The sequence below is a fragment of the Heterodontus francisci genome, chromosome 5 (genome assembly GCF_036365525.1).
Source record: "Heterodontus francisci isolate sHetFra1 chromosome 5, sHetFra1.hap1, whole genome shotgun sequence".
Classification (NCBI taxonomy): domain Eukaryota; kingdom Metazoa; phylum Chordata; class Chondrichthyes; order Heterodontiformes; family Heterodontidae; genus Heterodontus; species Heterodontus francisci.
This window is the reverse complement of record NC_090375.1, coordinates 139,525,972-139,549,730: the sequence shown is the minus strand read 5'-3', so window position 1 is coordinate 139,549,730 and position 23,759 is coordinate 139,525,972. Positions and strand designations below refer to the sequence as shown.

Here is a 23,759-nt window from a genome sequence, read left to right as displayed (position 1 = left end):
GTTTTTCTATTGTTCTGGCACTGCTCTGTCCCTCGGGACAGATGGAAGTAAAGCAACTGTTTTCTAAGACAAGCTAATTTAGCACAAACTTCTAGACTGCATTAAAATGGAGCCATTGTAGTTTGGGCATTCTTTAAAAGTGTTCAAAAATATTATTACAAAACATCCAGTACATATTGACTTCCAGTTAATGTAGCCACCACTCTCCTCTCAGCCCAGAGACCCTGAGCAAACAAGTTATCTTAACCCCTTCAATGCTCATTTTTACTGGACTATACATATCCATACAAAATGTATTACCAAAATATAAATGACTTTACTATATATATATATATATATATATATATATTTTTTTTTTTTTTAAATTTTGAATAAAAAGCAAAAAGAAAACATTCTACTGGACTACATGGAGATTTAGGGCTGGATTTTACTTCTATGGTGGTGGCTCGCACACGCGGCTTTTACTCTGCGGAGCCGCCGTGATATTAGACGCAGCGGCTCATTTACATTGTCGGGGCAGACTTCCCCCCCGCCCCATGACATGGAGGGGGCAGGCGCAACGGGATCCGGCGCCACTGTGCAGATGCCGGCGCCATTTTTAAAGGGCTTAGAGCCGTTACTGACAGTTTCAATTAAAAATACAGTGCATTTTAAACTATTAAAAATAATTGGAGAAATCTTTCCAGACCCTCTCCCACCACCCCCTAATAGCCTTACATATCATTCTTGCCCTTCCCCCCAAATACTTACCTTGAGTATTTGACCTTCCCCCTCCAAAGTTCAGAAACTTTTACCTTCACCCCTTCCCATCACCCCCTCAACCAATCAGGTAAGTTTTTTTGCTTTCCCCACTCTCCCACACTGAGATACTTACCTCCTCCCACCTCCCCACCAGCATCCCACGTTAGATATCCGGTTGGAGATCATACGGTGTTGGAGTGCCGGCCACCAGCTGTAATATGGGCGCGGGAAGGTCGGTGTGACGAGGTAAGTAATTATTCCTTAATTTTAATACATTAACATATTGAAATAATGGTGCAGTTGCCGATTTGTGGGGGAGGGGGGGCACCACGCAGTCTCGCTGCCGGCGGTAATATGGGGTGGTGACTTCCCATTGGTGGGCCTTTCCCAGAGGCATTTTCAGGGCCCCCTCACCACAATCCCTGATGTCGGGGAGCCGGTAAAATTCAGCCCTTAGTCTTGCATCTTGATTCAGTGCTTTCAATTTTCCCAATGCCTGCTAAAGTACCATTCAGTTGTCAAAGTCAAAGGACAACAAATGGCTTGTTTTGGTGACATTAGCAACTGAAAGGGCTAGGTAGCAAAAAAAAAAATGTGAACTGTTAGAAAATCCTAGTTTCCCTTGTATTTTGAAAACGTTGGCTCCAATTCAGTTGGAAAAACAGGATAAAAGTTTAAAATGCATTAATCAGAGGACAGAAGAGAATAACTGTAATATTGTATTCTGGTGGTTTAACCTTTGAGATATTTGCAGATGAAATAGTAAAGGACAAATGTAATAAGTTGCAATGAAGAATAAAGCAGACAATCTTTTTTAGCTTATATTTGGACCACTACGTAATGACAATATACGCTGAATTAATTATGGAAAATGTATGCAAAATTTGAAATAGTTTACAAATCTCCAAGATCCCTGCATTGCTAATGCCCACTATAAGGCCTTATTGGCTTTAACAAATAAATGGTTCCCTCAATGGTCAAGTTTTAGTGGCAAGTTCTCCCTGTGTCTGCCTGGGTTTTCTCCGGGTGCTCCGGTTTCCTCCCACAAGCCAAAAGACTTGCAGGTTGGTAGGTAAATTGGCCATTATAAATTGCCACTAGGATAGGTAGGTGGTAGGGAAATATAGGGACAGGTGAGGATGCGGTAGGAATATGGGATTAGTGTAGGATTAGTATATATGGGTGGTTGATGGTCGGCACAGACTCGGTGGGCCGAAGGGCCTGTTTCAGTGCTGTATCTCTAAAAGTGTGACTGCAGGCTGGTGTAAAAAAAAGACTAAAATTCTTTAATCCTTCCTGCAGTAATTTCAGTGAGAGTCTGATGGACTGGTTGCAAACTCAGATTGTCGGGGCATAGTTTCTGGGATGACCTTGCCCCATGTAACAATTGGCATAGGGTGAAGGGGAGCATGGACTCCCTAAGTCAGGAGTTACTGCGCTCTAGCCACACAGGGACCTGGTGTAACTTTGGAAGCCAGTAAGATGGCCTCTTCACGGCGAGAAGTAAGCCCCAAAGAAATGAGGGATCAAGGCAGCATTGAGACCTTGGCCCCCAAGAATCCAGGTATATTTAAAAAATATTTTATTGAACTTATGCCCTTTACAATGTGGGCTACTGGGATCATGCAAAATGTTATCTGGCAACCCCCAGAACAGGCAAGTTGCATTGGACCTTCTGGTCTATGGGGAAAAGTCTGTGGCCATGATCCAATGCCAGAGACACAGATATACCCTGGTCACTGCTAATTAGGTGTCTTTCCCTAACCTCACATTCTCCAGTGGAGTCAGTGCTGAAGGGCAGCAAGCAACAGGGGCAATCCTAATGTAAGTGTCAGCATCACATCCCATTAAATTTTTGGGCCTTTGTCTCCATACTCATGGAAGATGGGACAGTTTGAATCTTCTCCTACTAGATAAGCCTAAAGCTATTTCATTTAAAAAATATAAATTATGCAGTTTATTTTGCATACTCACAACAGTGTTAAATGCTTCAATTTTTTTAACAGTCATTTGTAATATAATGACCATTTGTTTGGGTGGATAAGCTAGATGTTGAAGATGCCACGGCACTATTCAAAGAAAAAGGTGTCCCAGTCAATATTCCTTCTTCAACCAATAATAATAAAAAGATGAATTGATCATTGATCTAATTTCTAGGATCTTGCTCTATGCAGTTTGGTTGTCGCATTGCTTTATGTAACAGTCAATCCATATCAAAGTCATTTGTTACATATAAAATGCTTTGGGGCACAATAAGGCACTGCATCAATGCAAGTATTATTACATATAATGGGGAAAATTGGCGATGGGCAGCAATTACTGCCAACTCAGTCCAATATAAATAAAATAGCCATGGAGCATTAAGCACTATGAGCATGCAGGATGGTGGCTATTCACTAACTAATGCTAATGGTGAAGTAAGTTCACTGCCAACCAAAATACAATTACATTCAAAAGCACTGATATGTGAAGTGTAGTAGAAATAATTGTTATTTCACCTTTTGCCCCTGGGCTTGTCTCTTTGGTTGTTGAATTTTAATTCAGTTTCCAGCATCAGTGTAATATTCAGAGTACATAAATGTATCCATTGGAATTCACTGCACAATTTGCCATTAATATTAATGACATGAAAAGCCACAGGATGGTTGAAATATTTTTCCTTTTGTTAAAATGAGAGATTTGTCTTCCATTTTTTCTAAATGCAATGCTTGTACTCAGTGTATTAGACAAAACTAAAATAGAAATATGGAAATTCCACATGGATTAGTGACCAAGCTCTCTTAGAAAAGTAAAATCTTTATTTTTGAAGTACAGTCAGTGTATTGAATTGTATTTCATTTGTATTGAACAACTCTAATTCCATATTTTTTGTTTTAGGAGAGTCGCTCCCTTTAAGTTCAGGTAACCAGATCACAATCAAGTTTATCACAGTTGGTCCAATAACAGCCAAAGGATTTCATTTTGTTTATCAAGGTAGGTTAATGAATTGTAGGATTGGCTCAACTGAAATGCGAAAAAAATTTATTAAAATACAATACCAGAAATAAAAAATAGGCATTTTATCTTACAAAACACAGAAATTTTAAGTATTTGTTCCAACAGTGAAATATAAGTAACATATTTGTTGGAAAGGGAGTCTAGGTTTACTACCATGCAAATTTAAGGCTGATGGTAGAAAGAATTTCTTCACACGAAGCCTAATCAACACTTGTTATCGACTTCCCGGAACAGTAGTAGAGGAGTAATCCTTTAAATCATTCAAGAGCCTTTTGGACACAATGATGGGAGATCTGCTTTTTTGTTGGATGATTAAGATGGGCCAAATAGCCTTCATTGTCTCTGCTTATTTACTCATTTTGTGACTATTCTGCCAGAGGGTCTGGGATTATCCTGTCTTCAATAGTTAGTTTGTCCAGTTCTCAGCTGGGTAGCACACTCCAGAAGTGCAGAATATTTAACTGATAATGGCAATCATGACTATCCAGTTGAATTGAAGCAAGAAATGTGGTAGTTGGAAGTATAATGTAAGATTTAAAAGGGTAATGATTGAAATTGGTTACCTAAGCATGTTACAGCATTGTTCTTGAAATAGTACAGAAGCAAGAACAAGAATGATTCTAGGTGACAGGAATTTGAATTCACAAGGTCAGATTGGTGGCTTCTTTTCTTCAGGAAAAGCGGAAGCTTCAAAGTAACTTAATTAAAGTTTTCAGTTATGAAATAAATAGGAAAAGGTATCCCATATTTAATTGTTTAACTGGGAGGGAAATGAGTTACATTTAGGATATCAGGAATTAGAAGGATAGCAAGATGGAACTCTTTCATCCAAAAGGCAATAGAATTTGAAATAAATTACAGGGAATCCTATTAAAGTGGACAGTAGAAAAAGCAATTAGAAATATTTTTGAAGAGGGATTGAGGGATAGGGATGGGGTGCAGATATTTTCCATATTTGAGAACCCACGTACTAAAATAAGCAAAGGAAAGGTGAGATTAATGACAGTGTTTTCTACTGGGTGAGTTTGCTGTGCATGATTTGTTTTTTATTGGTTCATGGGATGTCACTGGCAAGGCCATCATTTGTTTCCTAACCCTACTTTCCCTTGAGAACGTGGTGATGAGCCACTTTCCTGAACAGTGCTGTGAGGGAGGGAGTTCCAAGATTTTGACCCAGCAAGAGTGTAGGATCAACGATATAGTTCCAAGTCAGGATGATGTGTGACTTGGAGGTGAGTTTGTTAATCTTAAAAGTAGAAACCTGTCTAATCAGGACTTAATACTGATATAATACTGATAATGAATAATACTGATTCCTTGACTCTTGAGTGCTGAATAGTCATTTACCAAATCAAGTACTAGCTAAGGACATTAATCCAGCTACAGGAAGGTGAAAACTGTGGGAATTTAAGCAGAACACCAAATTTGTATATCTTGACTCACTGACTTGGCCAATTCTGAATTTTGATTTATAGATTTATGTGTGTAATCAAGTTCTGAAATTGGAAACTAAGAGCTAGTGCTAGGTATTGAAAACACTTTTTAAATTAATTTCTTGGCTACTTCTGGCATTCTTTGTTCTTGTTTTTTTTTATTTCAACAGCCAAACCTTGAGATTTTCAATTTCCCACGAGGTAGAACAAAATATACAGCTGAATGTCTATCTGGACTTTGCAACAGTTTATTGCTCTTTTGTTTAAAATGCCCCTGAGTTTAACACTGCTCTGCTGATTAAAGTGCCACTGACTGCAGAAGACTGTCTAAAAGCCCAGTGTAATTGATAGGGTGGATTGCTGGTCTCCAATAGAACCTGCGCTCCCTGGCCACCAGCAACAATTCTTAACTATTTATTGCAACAAGTATTACAAAATCCATGTTGAGCTCAAGCTCTGCCAAAGAATTTAGCTGCTCATACCCTTAAATTACTTCTAGCTCAAAAGGTGAGCTAATTCTTATCTGGTTGTTTAATTTTTCCCCAGCGGAACACCGTTGCATCTTTCTTTGAAAGCTTGTTAAAAGGTCCTTAACAAACAAAAGCAGTTTTTTTTTTACTGAAAAAATTGTTACCCATTTCACCCCCTATTTTTGGGTGGTAAAGAGGGAGTGGCAGAGAAAAGGAGAAAAATTAGTCCTTTTTGCTTATTTCCCAGTTTTCCATTTGTTACAATGCCCACTTCTGCCATGGTTATCTTTAAACAACAGCAGGAAGCATCCCCCCATGGTGAGTAGGTGAGGTAGATATTCTTAATAATTTCCATATTCTAATTATTAGAATAGTTGATGTATTATTGAGACAAACCTTGTAATTCACAATTCTTTGGAAGCCAACATTTATGCAGCATTCTGTAATATTGCACCACACTCATAGGGCTGGATTTTGTTGTTCTGCTGTTGGGAGCGACGGTGGATGCAGAAAATGGCAGCCATCCCGCGTGGGACCCGCATCGCTGTGGTTCTGTGCCGGGCGGTCACTTAGCATATTCATGACGGTCCCTCCCACCACCAATCACGTGGCGGGGGCAGCATTGGTGACGCCATTCACAGCATCACCTGATGCGGGAGCAGGTGCTGGCATCATTTTTAAAAGACTGCCAGCCCTGCAGACAGTTCAGCAAAATGGAGAGTTGACCCCTTCCCTGTACAAATAGTGCAGAGTTGACCCTTTCCCCACTCGAAGGCTCCAGCTTTCCCTGGCTGGGAAAGTGAAAGTGATGGCTCATGCATGCTGCACATTGTGCTGAAGATCGGGAACTGAAGGTAAGATCGCTGAAGGTTACATTGAAATTATTGCAAAGATCTAATTAGCATATGGAAAGCAGGGTCCTGTCGCAGAGGGGCTGACACAAAGTTTTCCTGCCACTGAGAAGAACAGGCCCGGCAATCCCACTAAATGGTTCTGTGACGGCTGTTGCTGCTCTGATTCTCTGCACCCCCACTGGACCCAACGTCAGGCTGGGAACATAATCCAGCCCATAGTATTTTGTGGAATGATGGAATTTGTATATCCCGACTGAACTGATGAGAAAAATACATTTGTTAACTTTAATGCAATGAATTAAATATTCCATAAATCTGTGTAGCTGCATCATTAATGTCCAACACCACAGAATTGTAGAATTGTTTTGCATATTTTGAAACTTTAAAGTTGTCTTCAATTTTGAAATGTTCTTTTTTAAAAAATAATCACTGACAATGTAATTATTCTCTTGGAATATATTTAGCTGTGCCAAGGACCAGTGCAACCCAGTGCAGCTCTGTACCTGAGCCAAGGTTTGGGAAAAGAGTTGGGAATGATTTTGCAGTTGGCTCTGTGGTTCTGTTTGAATGCAGTCCTGGCTACATTCTCTCTGGTTCACCTGGGATTAGATGTGCATCAGTACCAAACGCTTTAGCTCAGTGGAACGACTCTCTGCCCACATGCATTGGTGAGTAATGACCAAAAAAAAGTTTGAAATGAGCAGGCTGCAAAGCAGATGCATAACCATGGCCAGTATTGCTTTACATTTTCAATTTCCACCTGATCTAAATGGTTGTGGATAATTAAACATTTGTGTAATTGAGGTTTTCAAATAATTTAATCATATTATTCTTTCCCTTATTTATTATTGTGCATGTGCTAACAAATGGGCCCAAGTTCATAACAATAATAACATTCATTTATAACGTAGAAAATGAAAAGACCTATGCCAAGCCAATGAAAGAGAAATAAGGAGGGTGTGGCCAAAAGCTTGGTTAAAGAGGTGTCTTAAAGCAGAAGAAGAATGTAAAAAGGAAGAGGGATATACTTAAGGAATTCCAGAGAGTGGCACCTAGGCTGTCATTGGTGAGAAAGAAGGAGGGATGAATCAATTGGAGGGCAGATTTGAAGTATTGGAGAAATGGGGGTGAGCAGTGGTGGGCTGTTAGCAGAGCTGGAGGAGGTTGCAGAAATAGTGAGGGCTAATACAATGAAGAAATTTAACTCAAGGATGAGAATTTTAAATTTGAGGTATTCTGGGACGAGCGGCCAATGGACAACTGGGATTGATGCTGATGTATACAGTAATGCCAGTGAAAGCATGGTCAATATGGAGAATACAAGTAATTCAGGGCTATGTGCTGAGCTTTTAAAATTTTCCCAGTTGATTCCAAAATTCAATGAGGGAGACGTGGAAAAAATTTTTGTATCTTTTGAGAAACTTGCAAGGCAGTTAAAATGGCCGGCTGAGAACTGGACCGTCCTGTTGCAAAGCAAGTTAACATGAAAAGCCCATGAGGTTTATTCCCTGTTGCCAAACGAGAGTTCGTCAAATTATGAACTGAGTAAAAATGCTATCCTTGGGCATATGAAGCCTACCGCCAGAAGTTCCGAACCCTCCGGAAACAAGCTGATCAAACTTACTTGGAGTTTGAGAGAAGTAAGCAGTTGACTTTTAACCAGTGGTTGAGGGCACTTAAAGTACAGCCCACGTATGAAAACCTCAGAGAGGTAATTCTCCTCGAGGAATTTAAAAACACTCTTCCCCGTCTCCATAAAGACCCATGTGGAGGAACAAAAAGTACATAGAAAGAGGCAAGCTGCAGTTCTGGCTGATGAGTTTGCTCTAATATACAAGTCAGTTACCCAGGGGAATACCTTTCCTAGTCACCCCTACACCCAAAAAGGGCAAAGGGTGGGAAGGTGATCGGAGCTCAAGCAGTCCTGGGCGAGAAAGAAAAGCAGGACATACAGGACCCCCTACTCCAGTCAAAAAGGATAGTGCTGAAAGTAGGAGCGAGACCCGGAGGCCTGTGTGCTTCCATTGGAATAAGGCAGGTCATCTCCGAGCTGATTGCTGGAAACTATGGGGAAAGCCTGTAGGGTTTATCAGGGCAAACCCGCTCAGTGCAGGAGAAGGGACCCTGATGGAAAGCAGAGCAAAACAGGCTGTGGCTTTAACTGCAGCAGCACGAAGACCCAGAAAAAAATACTGCTGTGGGTATCGGAAAATTTAATAGGATCCTAAAAGGTTATCAGGATTTCATATCTAAAGGGAGAGTAACCCCACATCCCTTGAGTGGGGCAATCAAGCCCATAGTAATCCTCAGGGATACAGGGGCCACTAGATCCCTTTTGCTGGGAAAAGGCCTTACCTTTTTGCCCCAGAGAGTGCAGTAAATACTAGAATGGTGGTAAATGGTATTGGAGGGCAGTGTACGCCCATACCTTTACATCGGGTGCACTTGGAGTGTGACCTAGTTTCGGGACCGGTGACCGTAGGGATAGTTTACCTGTGGACAGAGTTGACCTGCTACTAGGTAATGATCTGGTGAGGGCAAAATTGGACTGAGATGAGGAGAAATTTCTTCACCCAGAGAGTGGTGAGCCTGTGGAATTTGCTACCACAGAAAGCAGTTGAGGCCAAAACATTGTATGTTTTCAAGAAGGAGTTAAATATAGCTCTTGAGTTGAAAGGGATCAAAGGATATGGGGGTAAAGCAGGAACAGGTTACTGAGTTGGAGGATCAGCTATGGTAATGAATGGCAGAGCAGGCTCGAAGGGCCGAATGGCCTACTCCTGCTCCTATTTTCTATGTTTCTATGTGGTAGCTTCCCCAGTAGTGATAGAGAGAGACCAAAGGAGGTCAGCGAGACAGGGCAGTGGCAGGAGATGGTCCCCTGCAGTTCGCCTGAATGTGTAGTGAATTGGGGCATGGCCAAATCAGCTCCCCAGAGGAGACTAAATTGGCACTGCAGGCAGATGACCATGAGGTCTGTCTGACCGAGACTTTATTTGGAAAGTTAGAAGACCCAGGGAATGAATTAAATGGATTTTCCCTAGCTGAGGCTCAGCAAGCCAACCCAGTATTGAAAGAGTTGACACAGGCTGCCCAGATTGAAATTGAAGCCGAGGGAGTCCCTGATTGCTACTATTTAAAGAATGAGGGACTGTTGAGGAAATGGAGTTCTCCTCACAGACCTGAGGACAAAGAGCGAACAGTGGTTCACCAGTTAGTGGTGTCACAGAGGTACCGGAGAGAAATATTGAGAATGGCCCATGAATTGACAATGGCTGTACATGTCGGAATACGAAAAATCAAAGCAGTTTGACTGGCCAAAATTCTACAAAGATGTCATGGAGTATTGTAGAACTTGCCACATGTGCCAGGTTGTGAGAAAGCCCCAACCTGCAGTGAAGTCTGCACCCTTAATTCATGTACCGGCATTTGGAGGACCCTCCAGCAGAAGGCTGGTGAATTGTAAAGGACCCCTGCTGAGAACAAAAGGGGACAGACTGGCATAGGTCTGGCAAAACATTCGAGAGGAAGGGGACAAAAAGGACAAAGAGAACAGGTTAAAGGAGGTCCGGGAGGATTCCCAAATGAAACCCCTACTGTCCAGTCAGCCAACTCCGAAATGTTTGAAAAATTAGACCTCACATCCTCCTATGTAAATGCAGACAAAAAAAGCACTCAACCAGGACTGCTAATAGCATTTGCAGAAATCTGCTGGGACAAAGAAAGCCCTCAAGAGGGTCGAGAACTAATGAGGGTGATGCCTCGCCTAGTAAAGTGCCGTAGGGGAGTGCAGTGAAATCTGGACAAATACCTGCAAACAGGAATGTCCCAGAGGACAAAGGAAAGATTAGCACAGAATCCTCCCCCACAGTCAGTAGAAAAAGGAACCAACAATACCCTGAAGTAAGCAGCACTTGGAGGATTCACCAGAGCGTTCTCGGTCAGACAGACCTCATGGTCATCTGCCTGCAGTGCCAATTTAGTCTCCTCTGGGGAGCTGATTTGGCCATGCCCCAATTCACTACACATTCAGAAAGTGCAGTCAGGGTGGATCCACCCATTGCAGACTCACATGAGCAGAGCTCAAACTCAGAGCTAACCCAATCTAACAAGCTCCCTGCAGACCCCAACAGGAACAAAGGCACCCCAGAGAATTATGGAAATATGCAAACATCCCCAAAAATCACATGTTTATTGGGATGCCCTTTCCCAACTTATTGCAAGCTGATAGTGAAGAAACTTTAACCCCCTTGGGCAACACGTGACTATCTCAGACACACCACAGTGGAAAAGGGACAGTTTAAAGCAGCACTGCTACAAAGAAAAGACAGACTGAAAAAATTTCTATGATTTCTGAATGAATGACAGAAATGCATGTATGCTGTCCCGTATTTTCTCTTCCTTCTAGCTTATAATGAAATGCGTCCAATGTCACATTTCATTCGGCAAGGAGCGGAGTTGTGACGGAAAGCATACCTACCAAATGGAAACATATTAACTTTGTCATATGGGACACTACTTGAAACTGTTTTACTGGACACTGAAAAGAACTGAGTGGCTGAAAACATGGATGCACATTTGTATTCTGAGAGACATGAATGGAGAGACATTGGGGGTGCTTCTTGATTCAATTAACAAAATTGGTCTGGACAATAGTGATGATCAAAAGACACTGACAGTTTTTGACTTTTAAAGAGACAAAACTCCACTCCCCCACCGAGTATGTCTGGGAGGCTCTGAAATCCAACAACCCTCCCAGAAGTTGCTGTTTCAAACGAAGAGATGGTCACATGGCCTACTTGCTGGTAAGACTGTGGCTTTTTTGAATTATGCCTCACAGAAAGGAAACAGACTGCAATTTAGAAATACCAAGGAGAAGATCTCTCTCTCTCTTTTTGTCTCTCTCTCTCTCCAGCGAGGTACCAGGAAAACCATGGTGGCAGCTGCAAGACTGCAGACATAGCCTCTCTTTGGCCTTCTGGTACCAGAGAAACAAGCTTGAAATTGTGCACTGAGGCCCAGTGAGGACTCCAAGGCCTTTACTTCAATTCAGGAGATTGTATCAAGGACATTACCACCCAGTAACTGAATTCCATTTATTACAAACTCTATTTCAACGCCCCCCCTGCCAACTCTTTCTTCTCCCCTGTATCTATTTGTGTGTGTGTGAGTGTGTGTGTCTCATATGTATGCAAACGTGGTTGTGTCACATATTTTATTAATTTTAACCAGGTTAGAGTGATCAGGATAATAAACATATGTCTTTCTTGTATAAACCTAAGAAAACCTGTCTGATTGGGTCATTTGCAATAGTAATGAGAGTGCAGTGAGCAAAGGCTCACTCGGGGGGTAAACAAAAATCACTATGTTTAAGAAGATAAACCCTGTTCCGGCCAAACCAGCAAAGGGCAAAAGGGGAACTTGACACCCCTTCCTCGCCCTGTTAAAACACTATTCACACTTCCAGTCCACTCTCCCACCCCCCAGTGATTAATCAGTTTACTATTTGTCCTCTCCCCGTGAAGTGCATTTTTGATCACAATCTTTCCCCCCCGAACTTTCTTTACTTTAACCTTCAACCTCTTTCCACCATCCCCTCAACCAATTGTGTTAGTTTTTGCCATTCCCCCCACTCCCCCCCTCCAACCACCCTGAAACTTCACTCCTCGCCCCTCCCCAACCGTGGTACACCTCGGATCTCTGAATGGAGATCTGAAAGTGCGGGACTTTCGGCAACCGGCAGGAATGGCGGCGTGGGACGGCCGTTGCGATGAGGTAAGTTATTATTCATTTATTAGCATTTATTTGCATATGTAAATGAAGATATTTTCACCAAGCGGCAGGGGAGCTGCCCCGAGGCCTCGCCATTGCGGTAAAATGGGGCGGGGCCTTCCTGGCATCGAGGCCCATGGCAGGCCTCTCTGGTAGGTATTTTCCAGGACCCCCCTTCCCCCGTCATGACCCCCAACATCAGGGTAAAATTCAGCCCCCTGTATAGAATTAAACACAATTAATATGGAATTCACAATGGATGGTTAAGCTAGTTTTCTGTCAGGTGCACTTAGGTTTTCACCTCTTGGACTTGATGGATCAAAGGTAGGGTATGTACAACAACAGGAATGGTAACAGTGATAATTTTGATGAGGACAAAGGCATCAAAAGAAATGATGATGAAGGGTTTGCACAAGCCAACAACTGCAAAGTTTCCTTGGAAAAAGGAGGGTCAAAGGCTCGAAAGTCTGGAGTTTAAAGGTGCATTTGTAAGAGAAATGAAGGAGAGACATTTTGAGTGAATGATGCAGATGGAAACCAAAAATCCAAAATCCTTTGGAGACAGGCTGGGAGGCAGGAGGGTTGGCACTTTGGTGGGAGAAGGCAGCAGGAGGGGAGCTCAATGTCTTCCCACTGCCATGGCATATTGCCAGTGGTGGGAACCTTCACAACGCAGCCACTCACCAGGTGGCCAATTGAGCCACCTAAGCCCAATTAAGGGCCACTTCCCACCCCTGCAGGCATTTTGTCAGCATTGAGAGGGTCCATTATTGCGTGGGGAGACCACCAGGTAAACCCTGGCAACCTCCCAGTGGGTCGGGCGGTGGTGGGGGGGGCCTGCTTGATGGGCACTCCATGGCTGCATGGCGGCCCCCTGATGGCAACGGCCAGCCCATGCCTAACTTGCCACTGGTACAATTGTTGGAATTTCGAAGCATCACCCTACCATGGTGCCCAGATTGGGCCAAAGAACTAGGTAATTTTTTGGCTACTTTTCTTCCATTGCTACATGACCCCTATAGCAACCACAGTGGATTCTTCCTGAATTTGCCATTTTCCTTTACCTCTGACAATGGAACCTACAATGTATCAGACGGAGGCCCCATTGAATTTACCAGTGATGTTTTGGGCAGAATTCTGAGTTAAGCCCAGGAATGTCCCAAGAGAGCTGGAACAATATAATGGGAGCAGCTAGATGAAACAACACACCCATAGTAAGTAATTTGTTGATTATTGAAAAAGGACAGGATCAGATTGCACCCTGAATTTTACCTCTCTCTTGCCATTGCCCCTATCAGAATTGCAATCAGATTGCACAATTTCCATTTTGCAAATTTTTGACTTCAAATTGTAAGGCAACATGGTTAGTTTCTGCCTCATTGTTTTTTTTTACCATTTATTATTAATACAGGTATCTTTATTTTTTTCAAGACCTTTATTAATTCACTAAAATTACTCCTAAGATCTTCACTTGTATATTGCACTAGTACAGTTTACAGCAGAGACTTCCATGCACAGTTACTATAATGAGCCCCGACATGAAAAAAACATCCTGTACTACACTAATGAGACTAATTTCACTTTCCTTGTATTGTCTAATTTTATTCACAGCTGGCATTAAAAAAAATGTTGATGATTATTAAAAGAAAACATAATAAGGTTTGCAGTATAAGAACTGGAATTAAATGTTAATGCGGTTTGAACTACTTTATGCTGTCCTTAATCTTCAACTATGTAAATGCTATTAATTCAATCCAGTATCCTTATTCCCAGCTGAGAATATTTATGTCGCGAAAGATTTCTAGTTAGTGAACCTCTTGCAAATTTTAACTTTTGCTAAGTCATTAATGTCATTTTTTTTGGCCTAGTTAAGATTTGTTGTGTCTGGCTCTGAGCAAATTTATGCTAGGACAATTTGAACCATTGGGCTATGTTCCTTATACTTGAGTTTCTTTTTAAGAACTACATCTTAGAGTCATAGAATCATAGTTATTTATGGCATGGAAATAGGCCATTAAGCCCATCATGTCCATGCCGACTCTCAGTGGAACAAGCCAGTCAGTCCCACTCCCCCACTCGATCCCTGTGGCCCTGCAAGTTTATTTCCTTCAAGTGCCCAACCAATTTCCTTTTGAAATCATTGATTGTCTCCACTTGCACCACCCCCATGCACAGTATGTTCCAGGTCATTACCTTCAATCTGTGTCCCCTGGTGCTTGTACCATCAGTTAATGGGAACAATTTTTCCTTGTCTAGCCTGTCATAATCTTATACATCGCCATCAAATCTCCCCTCAATCTCCTTTGCTCCACGGAGAATAGCCCCAGATTTTCCAACCTACCCTTGTAGCTAAAAATCTCCCATCCCTGGAACCATTCTGGTAAATCTCCTCTGCATCCTCTCAAGGACCCTCACATCCTTCCTAAAGTGTGGTGACCAGAACTGGATGCAGTACTCTAGTTGGGGCCTAACCAGAGCTTTATAAAGGTTCAGCATAACTCCCCTGCTTTTGTACTCTATGCCTCTATTTATGAAGCTCAAGATCCCCATATGCTTTACTAATCACTTCTTAGTATGTCCTGCCACCTTCAAAGATCGTTGCACATGTGCCCTCTGGTCCCTCTGTTCCTGCACACTCTTTAGCACAGCACCATTAAGTCTATATTGCTTCATTTTATCCCTTCTGCCAAAATGCATCACTTCACATTTCTCTGTATAAAGTTCCATTTGCCATTTGTCTGCCATTTTACTAGTCTATGTCCTGTTGCAGGTGATTTATATCATCCTCACTCTTTGTCACTTATCCAAGTTTGGTCTCATTGGCAAATTTTCAAATTCTACTCTTTGTTCCAAGATCCAAGTCATTTATATATAGCAAAAACACTGACCTTTGGGGAACACCACTGTCTACCGCCCTCCAGTCTGAAAAATAACTATTTACCATGACTCGCTATTGTCTGTCCTTAAGACAATTTTTTAAAATCCAATTGGACTTTCATTCCATCAGCCTCAATTTTGTTAACTCTAATGTGGTACTTTATCAAATGCTTTCTTAAAAGCCATAGAGACAACATCCGCCACATGCCCTTCACCAACCTTCTCTGTTACTTCATCAAAAACTTCAATTAGATTAGTTCAATATGATTTGCCTTTTACAAATCCATGCTGGCTATCCTTAGTTAACTCAAACTAAGTGCCCGTTGATTTTTTTTCCCCGATTATTGTTTCTAAAACCTTACCCACAGCTGATGTTAAGCGAACTACCCTGTATTTGCCAGCACTGCCCTTACACCCTTTCTTGAATAAGGGTGTCACATTTGCTACTCTCCAATCCTCTGGCACCTCCCCCATATCTAGAGAAGATTGGAAGATTATGGCAAGGTCTTCCGCTATCTCAACCCCATACTTCCTTCAGCAACCTGGAATGCAAGCCATCCGAACCAGGTAACTTATCTATCCTAAGCATAGCCAGCCTTTCCAGTACCTTCTCCCTCTCAATTTTTACCCTATCCATTGCCTCTATTCTCTATGTTTTACCAATATTTTGTCAGATTTCTCTTCCTTATTAAACACTGATACAAAGTACTCATTAAGTATTCTAGCCTTTCTCTATGCCTCTAAGCATACATTACCCTCTTTTTCCTTAATAGGCCCTACTCCACCTCTTACTACCCGCTTACTATTTACATGCTGGTAGTAGATTTTTGCATTCTCTTTTATGTTGATGGCATTCTATTCTCATATTCTGTCTTTACCCATCTTATTTTCCTTTTCGTCTCCCCTCTCAACCTACTGTATTTGGCCTGGTTCTCACTTGAAGAATTCATCTGACATGCATCATGCACCCTCTTTTTTTTTGTTTCATCATAATTTCTATCTCCCTTGTCATCCAAGGAGCCCTGTCTTTGGTTCTTCTCACTTTCACCCTTGTTGGAATGTGCCTAGCCTGTTACAGAAGCATCTCTTCCTTAAACATAACCATTGTTCCTACACAGTATTTCCTGTGAAAAAAGGAGCACAGTGGGGTCCAATTTTACTCCCCTTTTATACTTTGCAAATAACAACATTGGATTAAAATCAATAGGCTAATTAGATAGTTTGAATTAAATTCACGCTCACATATAAAGCGCACACCCTGTCTACCGCTTGTTTCTCTGTCTGACATAGTGGGCTGAATTTTGTGCCCATGATGGAGCTCCAGGCGGTGGAAATTCTGTTTTGGCCAGCTGGTGCCCCCGGAACTATTGTAAGGCGCCTGGCCAATTAACAGCCCGGCGCTGGGATCCCCGTCCCTATAAAGATGGGGATGACACCTCCAAGAGCTGCTGGCCAATCACAGGACCGGCAGCTCAGTAGTATCAGCAGTCCCACTGGGAGTGGTGACCGCTGCCGGTACTGCAAGTGGCCTTGGACCCAGTTCACACATATACGTGGATCATTTCACCAGTTTTATTAGTCCTTTGCACAGATTATGCAACTTTGACAGTAAAACAGCTAAAATTTAACCTTGTTTCAGGTATTGGTTGTAGGTTTATGGAATGTGACTAATGGTTCAGTGTACCTTCTCCTGGCTTTCCAGTGAGGTCAAGAGTTCTTTGTACTAATAGCTTCCATTATTAATCTATTTTCTTGTGTGTGTGTATGTATATATATATATATATAAATAAATGTGTCGATGACATATGCAGTGGTTGCAGTCTACATAGATGTTTAGAAGATATTTGATTGAACTATTTTACGAGACTTGTTAGAAAAATTCAGGTGTGCAATCGGAGGAAATATAGCAGTTTGGATAGCAAGCTGGTTGAAATTTCTATTAAGGGATCAATGCGCTAAGGTTAATTAGGTGTTGCTTGGATTGGCAATATGTTGGAGGTGGTGTATCTGAGGGGTCAGTGCTTTTGTTCCCTGTATATTCAGCTGTTTTGGATTTGGACAGAGAAAAATAACCTTAAAACTTAGTGACAGCACAGCGGTAGGAGATGTGGCAGTGAGGAGCAGTGAGTGAACTGCTCTGGAGAGACAGGCCTGTCATTCTAATATGTAAATGAGGCTCCATTCCTGATATTTTGGCATGAATTTATTGATGGCTGACTGGGTTTACCTAGGCTCAGGAAACTCAGCAGCTAAAGGGAGGTAGTAGCAGCCAGACTTGCAGTTATCATTGTCAGGACCTCCACGCATCTGGCATTTTTGGGTTCCTGCCTCTGCAAGCAAGCTTCCTGCTTCTTCTCTGTAAGTATCAGCAGCCTAGAGTTTCAATATTTCCTGAAAGTGCAATACAGAATTTTATCAATCGGAAGGAAGGGCACAATAATAGAAGTGTAATGATAGGAAGGGAAGCCTGAAGCACGGGAGGCCTGGGGTTTCCCTGTGGCACCCAACGAAGCACTCCTTGTAGTCCAAACTGAGCAAACTAAAGTCCATTTAAAGGCTGACTGAAGCTGAACAGCTTTCTGGAACTTTGGCTCTTCAGAATGGTACAGCATTCACCACCAATTTGAATTCACTGTACAAGGCTGTGAGTAGATTCCAGTGCATGTCTTCCAAGAATACCAAGAGGAGATCAGCTTATGAATGGAATTGTTTGAAAATCTCAGATAAATAATGTCAAACGTCTCCTTACTGTTCCACAGCATCAATCACTGAAAGAGCTATTAAAAACCAAGTGCTTCTTTAAACTGTGGTCTATAGCTTATCTTTGTAATCCTGGACATCTTACATTATTCATATCAAGAACAAAGCTGGGAGTAGTATGTGTAGAGATTTTCCAAATCTTCCCAACCTTCCAAAATTCCCTAGATTCTGAAAAGGTCACAGTGGATTGGTAAAGTGCAAATGTAATGCCCCTATTCATGAAAGGAGGGAAACAGGGAACTATAGGCCAGTTAGCCGAACATCTGTGAGTGGGAAAATGCTGGACTCTATTATTAAGGAATAGTAGTAGGACACTTAGAAAATCATCATACAATCAAGCAGTCAACATTGTTTTCTGAAAAGGAATTAGTGTTTGACAAATTTATTTGAGTTCTTTGAGGATGTAACAAGCAGGGTGGATAAAGGAGAATGAGTAGATGTACTGTATTTGGATTTCCAAAGGCATTCAATAAGGTGGCATGTAAAAGGTTACTACACAAGCTAAGAGCTCATGGTGCTGGGAGTTTCATATATTAGCACAGACAGAGGATTGGCTAACTAACAGAAAGTAGAGGAGGGAATTTTATGCTCTCACCTGTGGCGGGTTTGGATGGGATGGTGGCAGGGGGTTCCCACCACCATCCCTCTTCCTCCAAAATCTAGTCTGCCAATCCCACTGCCAATTGAGGCCCTTAACTGGGCAATTAATTCCAATTAAGGGCCTCATCCCACCGCAATTAGCTGTACGACGGGCGACCCTGTCGCCGCACAGGAAGCATGCCACGAAAAACCGTGCAAGTTGCTTCCTGGCTCCAGGGAGGTGTCCCTCATTAAAAGGCACAGTGCCTGAATGAAGGACCCGTCATTGGGAAGCGGGGGGCCCGTTGTGAGCCACACCCCTGCCTTTGCTAGCGAACACCCCCCCACACAACCCTCCCCCACAACCCCTACCCTGTGAGATCCCTCCCGCCCTGACCTACCTGTAGCCTGAGTCCAGCGCCACTCCTGGGCCTCCAGTAAGTGCTCCTCCAGCAACAGCCAGCGCCTCCGCAGTGGCGCTGCTCAGTGGAAGAGCTGGCAGTTCTCCAAGGGAGGGACCTCTGACGACGGGGTCCTTGATCCTATGGAAGGCCCGCTGCTGTCCACTTAAGTGCCTGAAAGGCAGTAGATTCAGTGGGTCTTCCAGAGAAGAGGCGATGTGGGGTTCTCGACATCGCTTTTTCCGGATGGCGAGACTCTAGTCGCCTGCATAAAATTTCAGCCAGAGAGTTGGGATAAAAAGGTCATTTTCAGCATGGCAAACTGTAACTAGTGAGGTGCAACAAGGATCAGTGCTAAGGCCTCAACTATTTACAATCTTTATCAATGACTTGGGTGAAGGGACCGAGTGTATTATAACCAAATTTGCTGACGATACAAAGATGGGTGGAAAAGTAAGTTGTGACAAGGGCACAAAGAGTCTGCAGAGGGATATAAATAGTTTAAGTGAGTGGACAAAAAAGTGGCAGATTGTGTATAATGTCGAAAAGTGTGAGGTTATCCGCTTTGGGAGGAAGAATAGAAAAGCAAAATATTATTTAAACGGCGAGAGATTGCAGAATGCTACAGAGGGATCTGGGTGTCCTCACACATAAAACACAAAATGTTAGTATGCAGGTACAGCAAGTAACTAAGAAGGCAAATGGAATGTCAGCCTTTATTGCAAGTGAGATGGAGTATAACAGTAGGGAAGTCTTGCTCGAATTGTACAGGGCATTGTTGAGACCACACCAGAGTATGTGTACAGTTTAGATTTCCTTATTTAAGGAGGCAGTATATTGGAGGCAGTTCCGAGAAGGTTCACTGGGTTGAGTCCTGGGATAAAGGGTTGTCTTGTTAGGAAAGGTTGAGCAGGTTTTGTTTGTATTTATTCCATTTACATCACAGCAGCTGGTGACCTGAAAGCCATCAATGTGCTAATCTGAAATCACAACATAAAGTGCTGGAAATACTCAGCAGGTCGGGCAGCATCTGTGGAAAGAGAAACAGAGTTAATGTTTCAGGTCTGTGACCTTTCACCAGAACGTCACAGACCTGAAATGTTATCGCTGTTTCTCTCTTCACAGATGCTGCCAGATCTGCTGAGTATTTCCAGCACTTTATGCTTTGATTTCAGATTTCCAGCATCCACAGTATTTTGCTTTTATCATAATGTGCTAAGCCGCTTTGACAGATTAAGAAACTGTTATTGTGTGGTGAAGCACTGGCTTGAGTCTTCTACACATAGGTCAAGTATGTCCAACAGAACATAGAATGATTCTTTTCGAACAAAACTACTCAGTTGAATGGCCATTTATAGTCTCTGATTTCATAACAGGATTTGAGATGCACAAGTCCTTTTATCATATTTTATTTGATGCGAACAGAGATTTGTGATTCCTTTGACCGTCCAGCTCAGCTTCTATTGAAGTTCACCTGACATCTAGTTCCCTGCATACACATAAATAATAAGCTGGAACACGCTGAAGAAACTTTGATTTACTTGAAGATTAACTACATGAAAAGGATTTGTGCTTCTCAGATTCTAAGTGAGACCAAAGACTATAAATGACTCATTGGACTGACTGGGTTTGCTGGAGATGAATTCCTATGTCTGTAGACATACATGACGTGGGTATAGAACCCACAATCTGTGCATGAGGATGTGTATTGAAATATTTCAAGAATCTGTTTTCAATAGCAGGTACATTAGCGAGAAAGCAATATTGAATTTTCTCCTAACAAAGCGGAAATAAGCCAAATTGAAGTAAGGGTACATTTGGGGTCTAATGATGCCAAAGTTTTTAATTTTAAAGTTGAATTGTGTATAGAACAAATATTTCAGGAGAACAGATTTTGAAAGGATAAAATGGGAAGATCTATTTAAAAGGAAGGATGTGAAAGGGAAATTGATGTGCAAAAGCAGTGTCTCCCAGGACAAAATACGAGATGGATATGAACATAGCTAGATGAAAAAGACCTGGTGAATAAATCAGTGTTATGTCAAAGAACATCCTGAAAGCCATGGAAATAACATTCACAGCCTCATGCATTTCCAAGAGATCTGTAACCTCCTCAAAAAAAGTCTGTAAATTGATCAGAAACAAACTGCTCCTTCTGAACTGATGCTGGGTAGCTTTAATCAGATGCTATCCATCTAGATGATCCCTTATACAATCCATCATCAAAGTCTTTCACAATTGAGATAAGGCTCATATGTCTGTACTTTGAGGTTTCCATACAACTTTTTTTCTTTAAAGAGATAGGTTGCGTTTATAACTTTCCAATCTACTGGAATTTAACTTGCAAGGTATCAGAGGTGTGTGCAATTTCTCAGCCAACTCTATCAGCACCCTTGGATAGAAATGTCAAAGTCTTTAGCTTAGTTTACTTTAAGCTTCCTAAATTTTTTTGCAATATAATACGTACAACACTAATGGCTTCGAGTCTACTGTCTCCTTCATATTCCATTAACTCAGGGATCTGCACCCACCACAAGAAGAGTCACAAAATAATCATTTAATAATCCCACCATTTCCCCACCCTCAAACACTATTTTCCCATTGCCACTGGTAAATGGTCTAATTTGCCTTTTGTACTTTCTCTTGCTCTGGATATATTCAATAATCACTTTATTGTTTTTCTTTATATTTTCCTCTTTATTCCTCTCGTGTTCCCTTTGATCTCACATCTTTTTGTCCACTTGGCTTTATGGTTCTCTTCCATACAGTTCAGAACTTTACAAGATCTTTCCTTTTACTAATTCCCTACTATGACTTCCCTTTTCATACAACTGTACCATTCAAGTCACCATAAAACAAAAAGGCATTGCAGCTATTAAAAGAATACAGAAGAGGACAATCAGAATGATTGAAAGGATGGAAGGATTAGATGATGAGGAGCAATTATGTAAATTGGGCACCAGGAAAAAGAATAGGTTGACAGGAGATACAATTGCTGTTTTTAGGATTCTAAAAGGACTAGATAATATTGGCCATGATAAGCCATTTCATCTTGCCCAAAACAGAGGACAAGGTTTGCACATGAAGGGGGTTAAATTCAAAACTAATCTGCAGAGCCAATGCCCCTATATTAATCTGAAGGTCACTTACATGCAGGGAGTTGAATGATGTGGGGAAACCCAAAAGTCAATTGAACGGGCCAGAGTAATCGATCAGAACTCAATTGTGCAAATTAAATTTGACTTGCAGTTTCATTTCACCAAGCTAAGAAGTGGGCATGATGAACACCCCCATGACGCAATCTCAGCCTTAGGGCAGTCCACCAATAGAATTTAAAGATGTTCTAGGTGGATGCTGAACCTAGAGCAAGTGGAGTACCCACATTCAATGACACCTCGCTGGATGTCAGTCAAGAGCACGAGGAATATACTTTTCCTAAGCAATGGGAGGCAGAATCCTGCTACTCTTTTATCAAGAACGTTTTTTATTTGTTCATGGGATGTAGGCATCACTGGCTCAGCCAGCATTTATTGCCCATTCTTAATTGCCCTTGAGAAGGCGGTGGTGAGCTGCCTTCTTGAACTGCTGCAGTCCATGTGGGGTAGGTACATCCACAGTGCTGTTAGGAAGGGAGTTCCAGGATCTTGACCCAGCAACAGTGAAGGAATGACGATATAGTTCCAAGTCAGGATGGTGTGTGACTTGGAGAGGAACTTGCAGGTGGTGGTGTTCCCATTCATTTGCTGCCCTTGTCCTTTTGGTGGTAGAGGTTGCAGGTTTGGAAGGTGCTGTCTAAGGAGCCTTGGTGCATTGCTGCAGTGCATCTTGTAGATGGTACACACTGCTGCCACTGTGCGTCGGTGGTGGAGGGAGTGAATGTTTGTGAATAGGGTGTCAATCAAGAGGGCTGCTTTGTCCTGGATGGTGTTGAGCTTCTTGAGTGTTGTTGGGGCTGCACCCATCCAGGCAAATGGAGAGTATTGCATCACACTCCTGACTTGTGCCTTGTAGATGGTGGACAGGCTCTGGGGAGTCAGGAGGTGATTTACTCGCCGCAGGATTCCTAGCCTCTGACCTGCTCTTGTAGCCATGGTATTTATATGGCTACTCCAGTTCAGTTTCTGGTCAATGGTAACCCCCAGGATGTTGATAATGGGGGATTCAGCTATAGTAATGCCATTGAATGTCAAGGGGAGATGGCTAGATTCTCTCTTGTTTGAGATGGTCATTGTCTGGCACTTGTGTGATGCGAATGTTACTTGCCACTTATCAGCCCAAGCCTGGATATTGTCCAGGTCTTGCTGCATTTCTAAACGGACTGCTTCAGTATCTGAGGAGTCGCGACTACTGCTGAACATTGTGAAATCGTCAGTGAACATTCCCACTTCTGACCTTATGACTGAAGGAAGGTCATTGATGAAGCAGCTGAAGATGGATGGGTCCAGGACACTACCCTGAGGAACTCCTGCACTGATGTCCTGGAGCTGAGGTGATTGATCTCCAACAACCATAACCATCTTTCTTTGCGCTAGGTATGACTCCAACCAGCTGACTGTTTTCCCTCTGATTCCCATTGACTCCAGTTTTGCTAGGGCTCCTTGATGTCATACTCTGTTAAATGCTGCTTTGATGTCGAGGGCAGTCGCTCTCATCTCACCTCTGGAGTATAGCTCTTTTGTCCATGATTGAACCAAGGCTGTAATATGGTCAGGAGCTGAGTGTCCCTGGTGGAACCCAAACCGAGCATCACTGATCAGATTATTGCTGAGCAAGTGCCACTTGACAGCACTGTCAACGACACCATCCATCACTTTACTGATGATCAAGAGTAGGCTGATGGAGCGGTAATTGGCTGGGTTGGATTTGTCTAGTTTT

General features: G+C 42.3%; 1 protein-coding gene across 1 annotated transcript in view; it reads left to right on the top strand.

Annotated features, from left to right (window-relative positions):
- csmd3b (CUB and Sushi multiple domains 3b) overlaps positions 1-23,759 on the top strand; it is a 2,327,439-nt gene that overhangs the window by 2,034,872 nt on the left and 268,808 nt on the right. The window contains exons 33-34 of the mRNA XM_068032163.1: positions 3,619-3,714; positions 6,960-7,163. Of these exons, the coding sequence (XP_067888264.1) occupies positions 3,619-3,714; positions 6,960-7,163 (300 nt within the window). The remainder of the gene's footprint in view (positions 1-3,618; positions 3,715-6,959; positions 7,164-23,759) is intronic.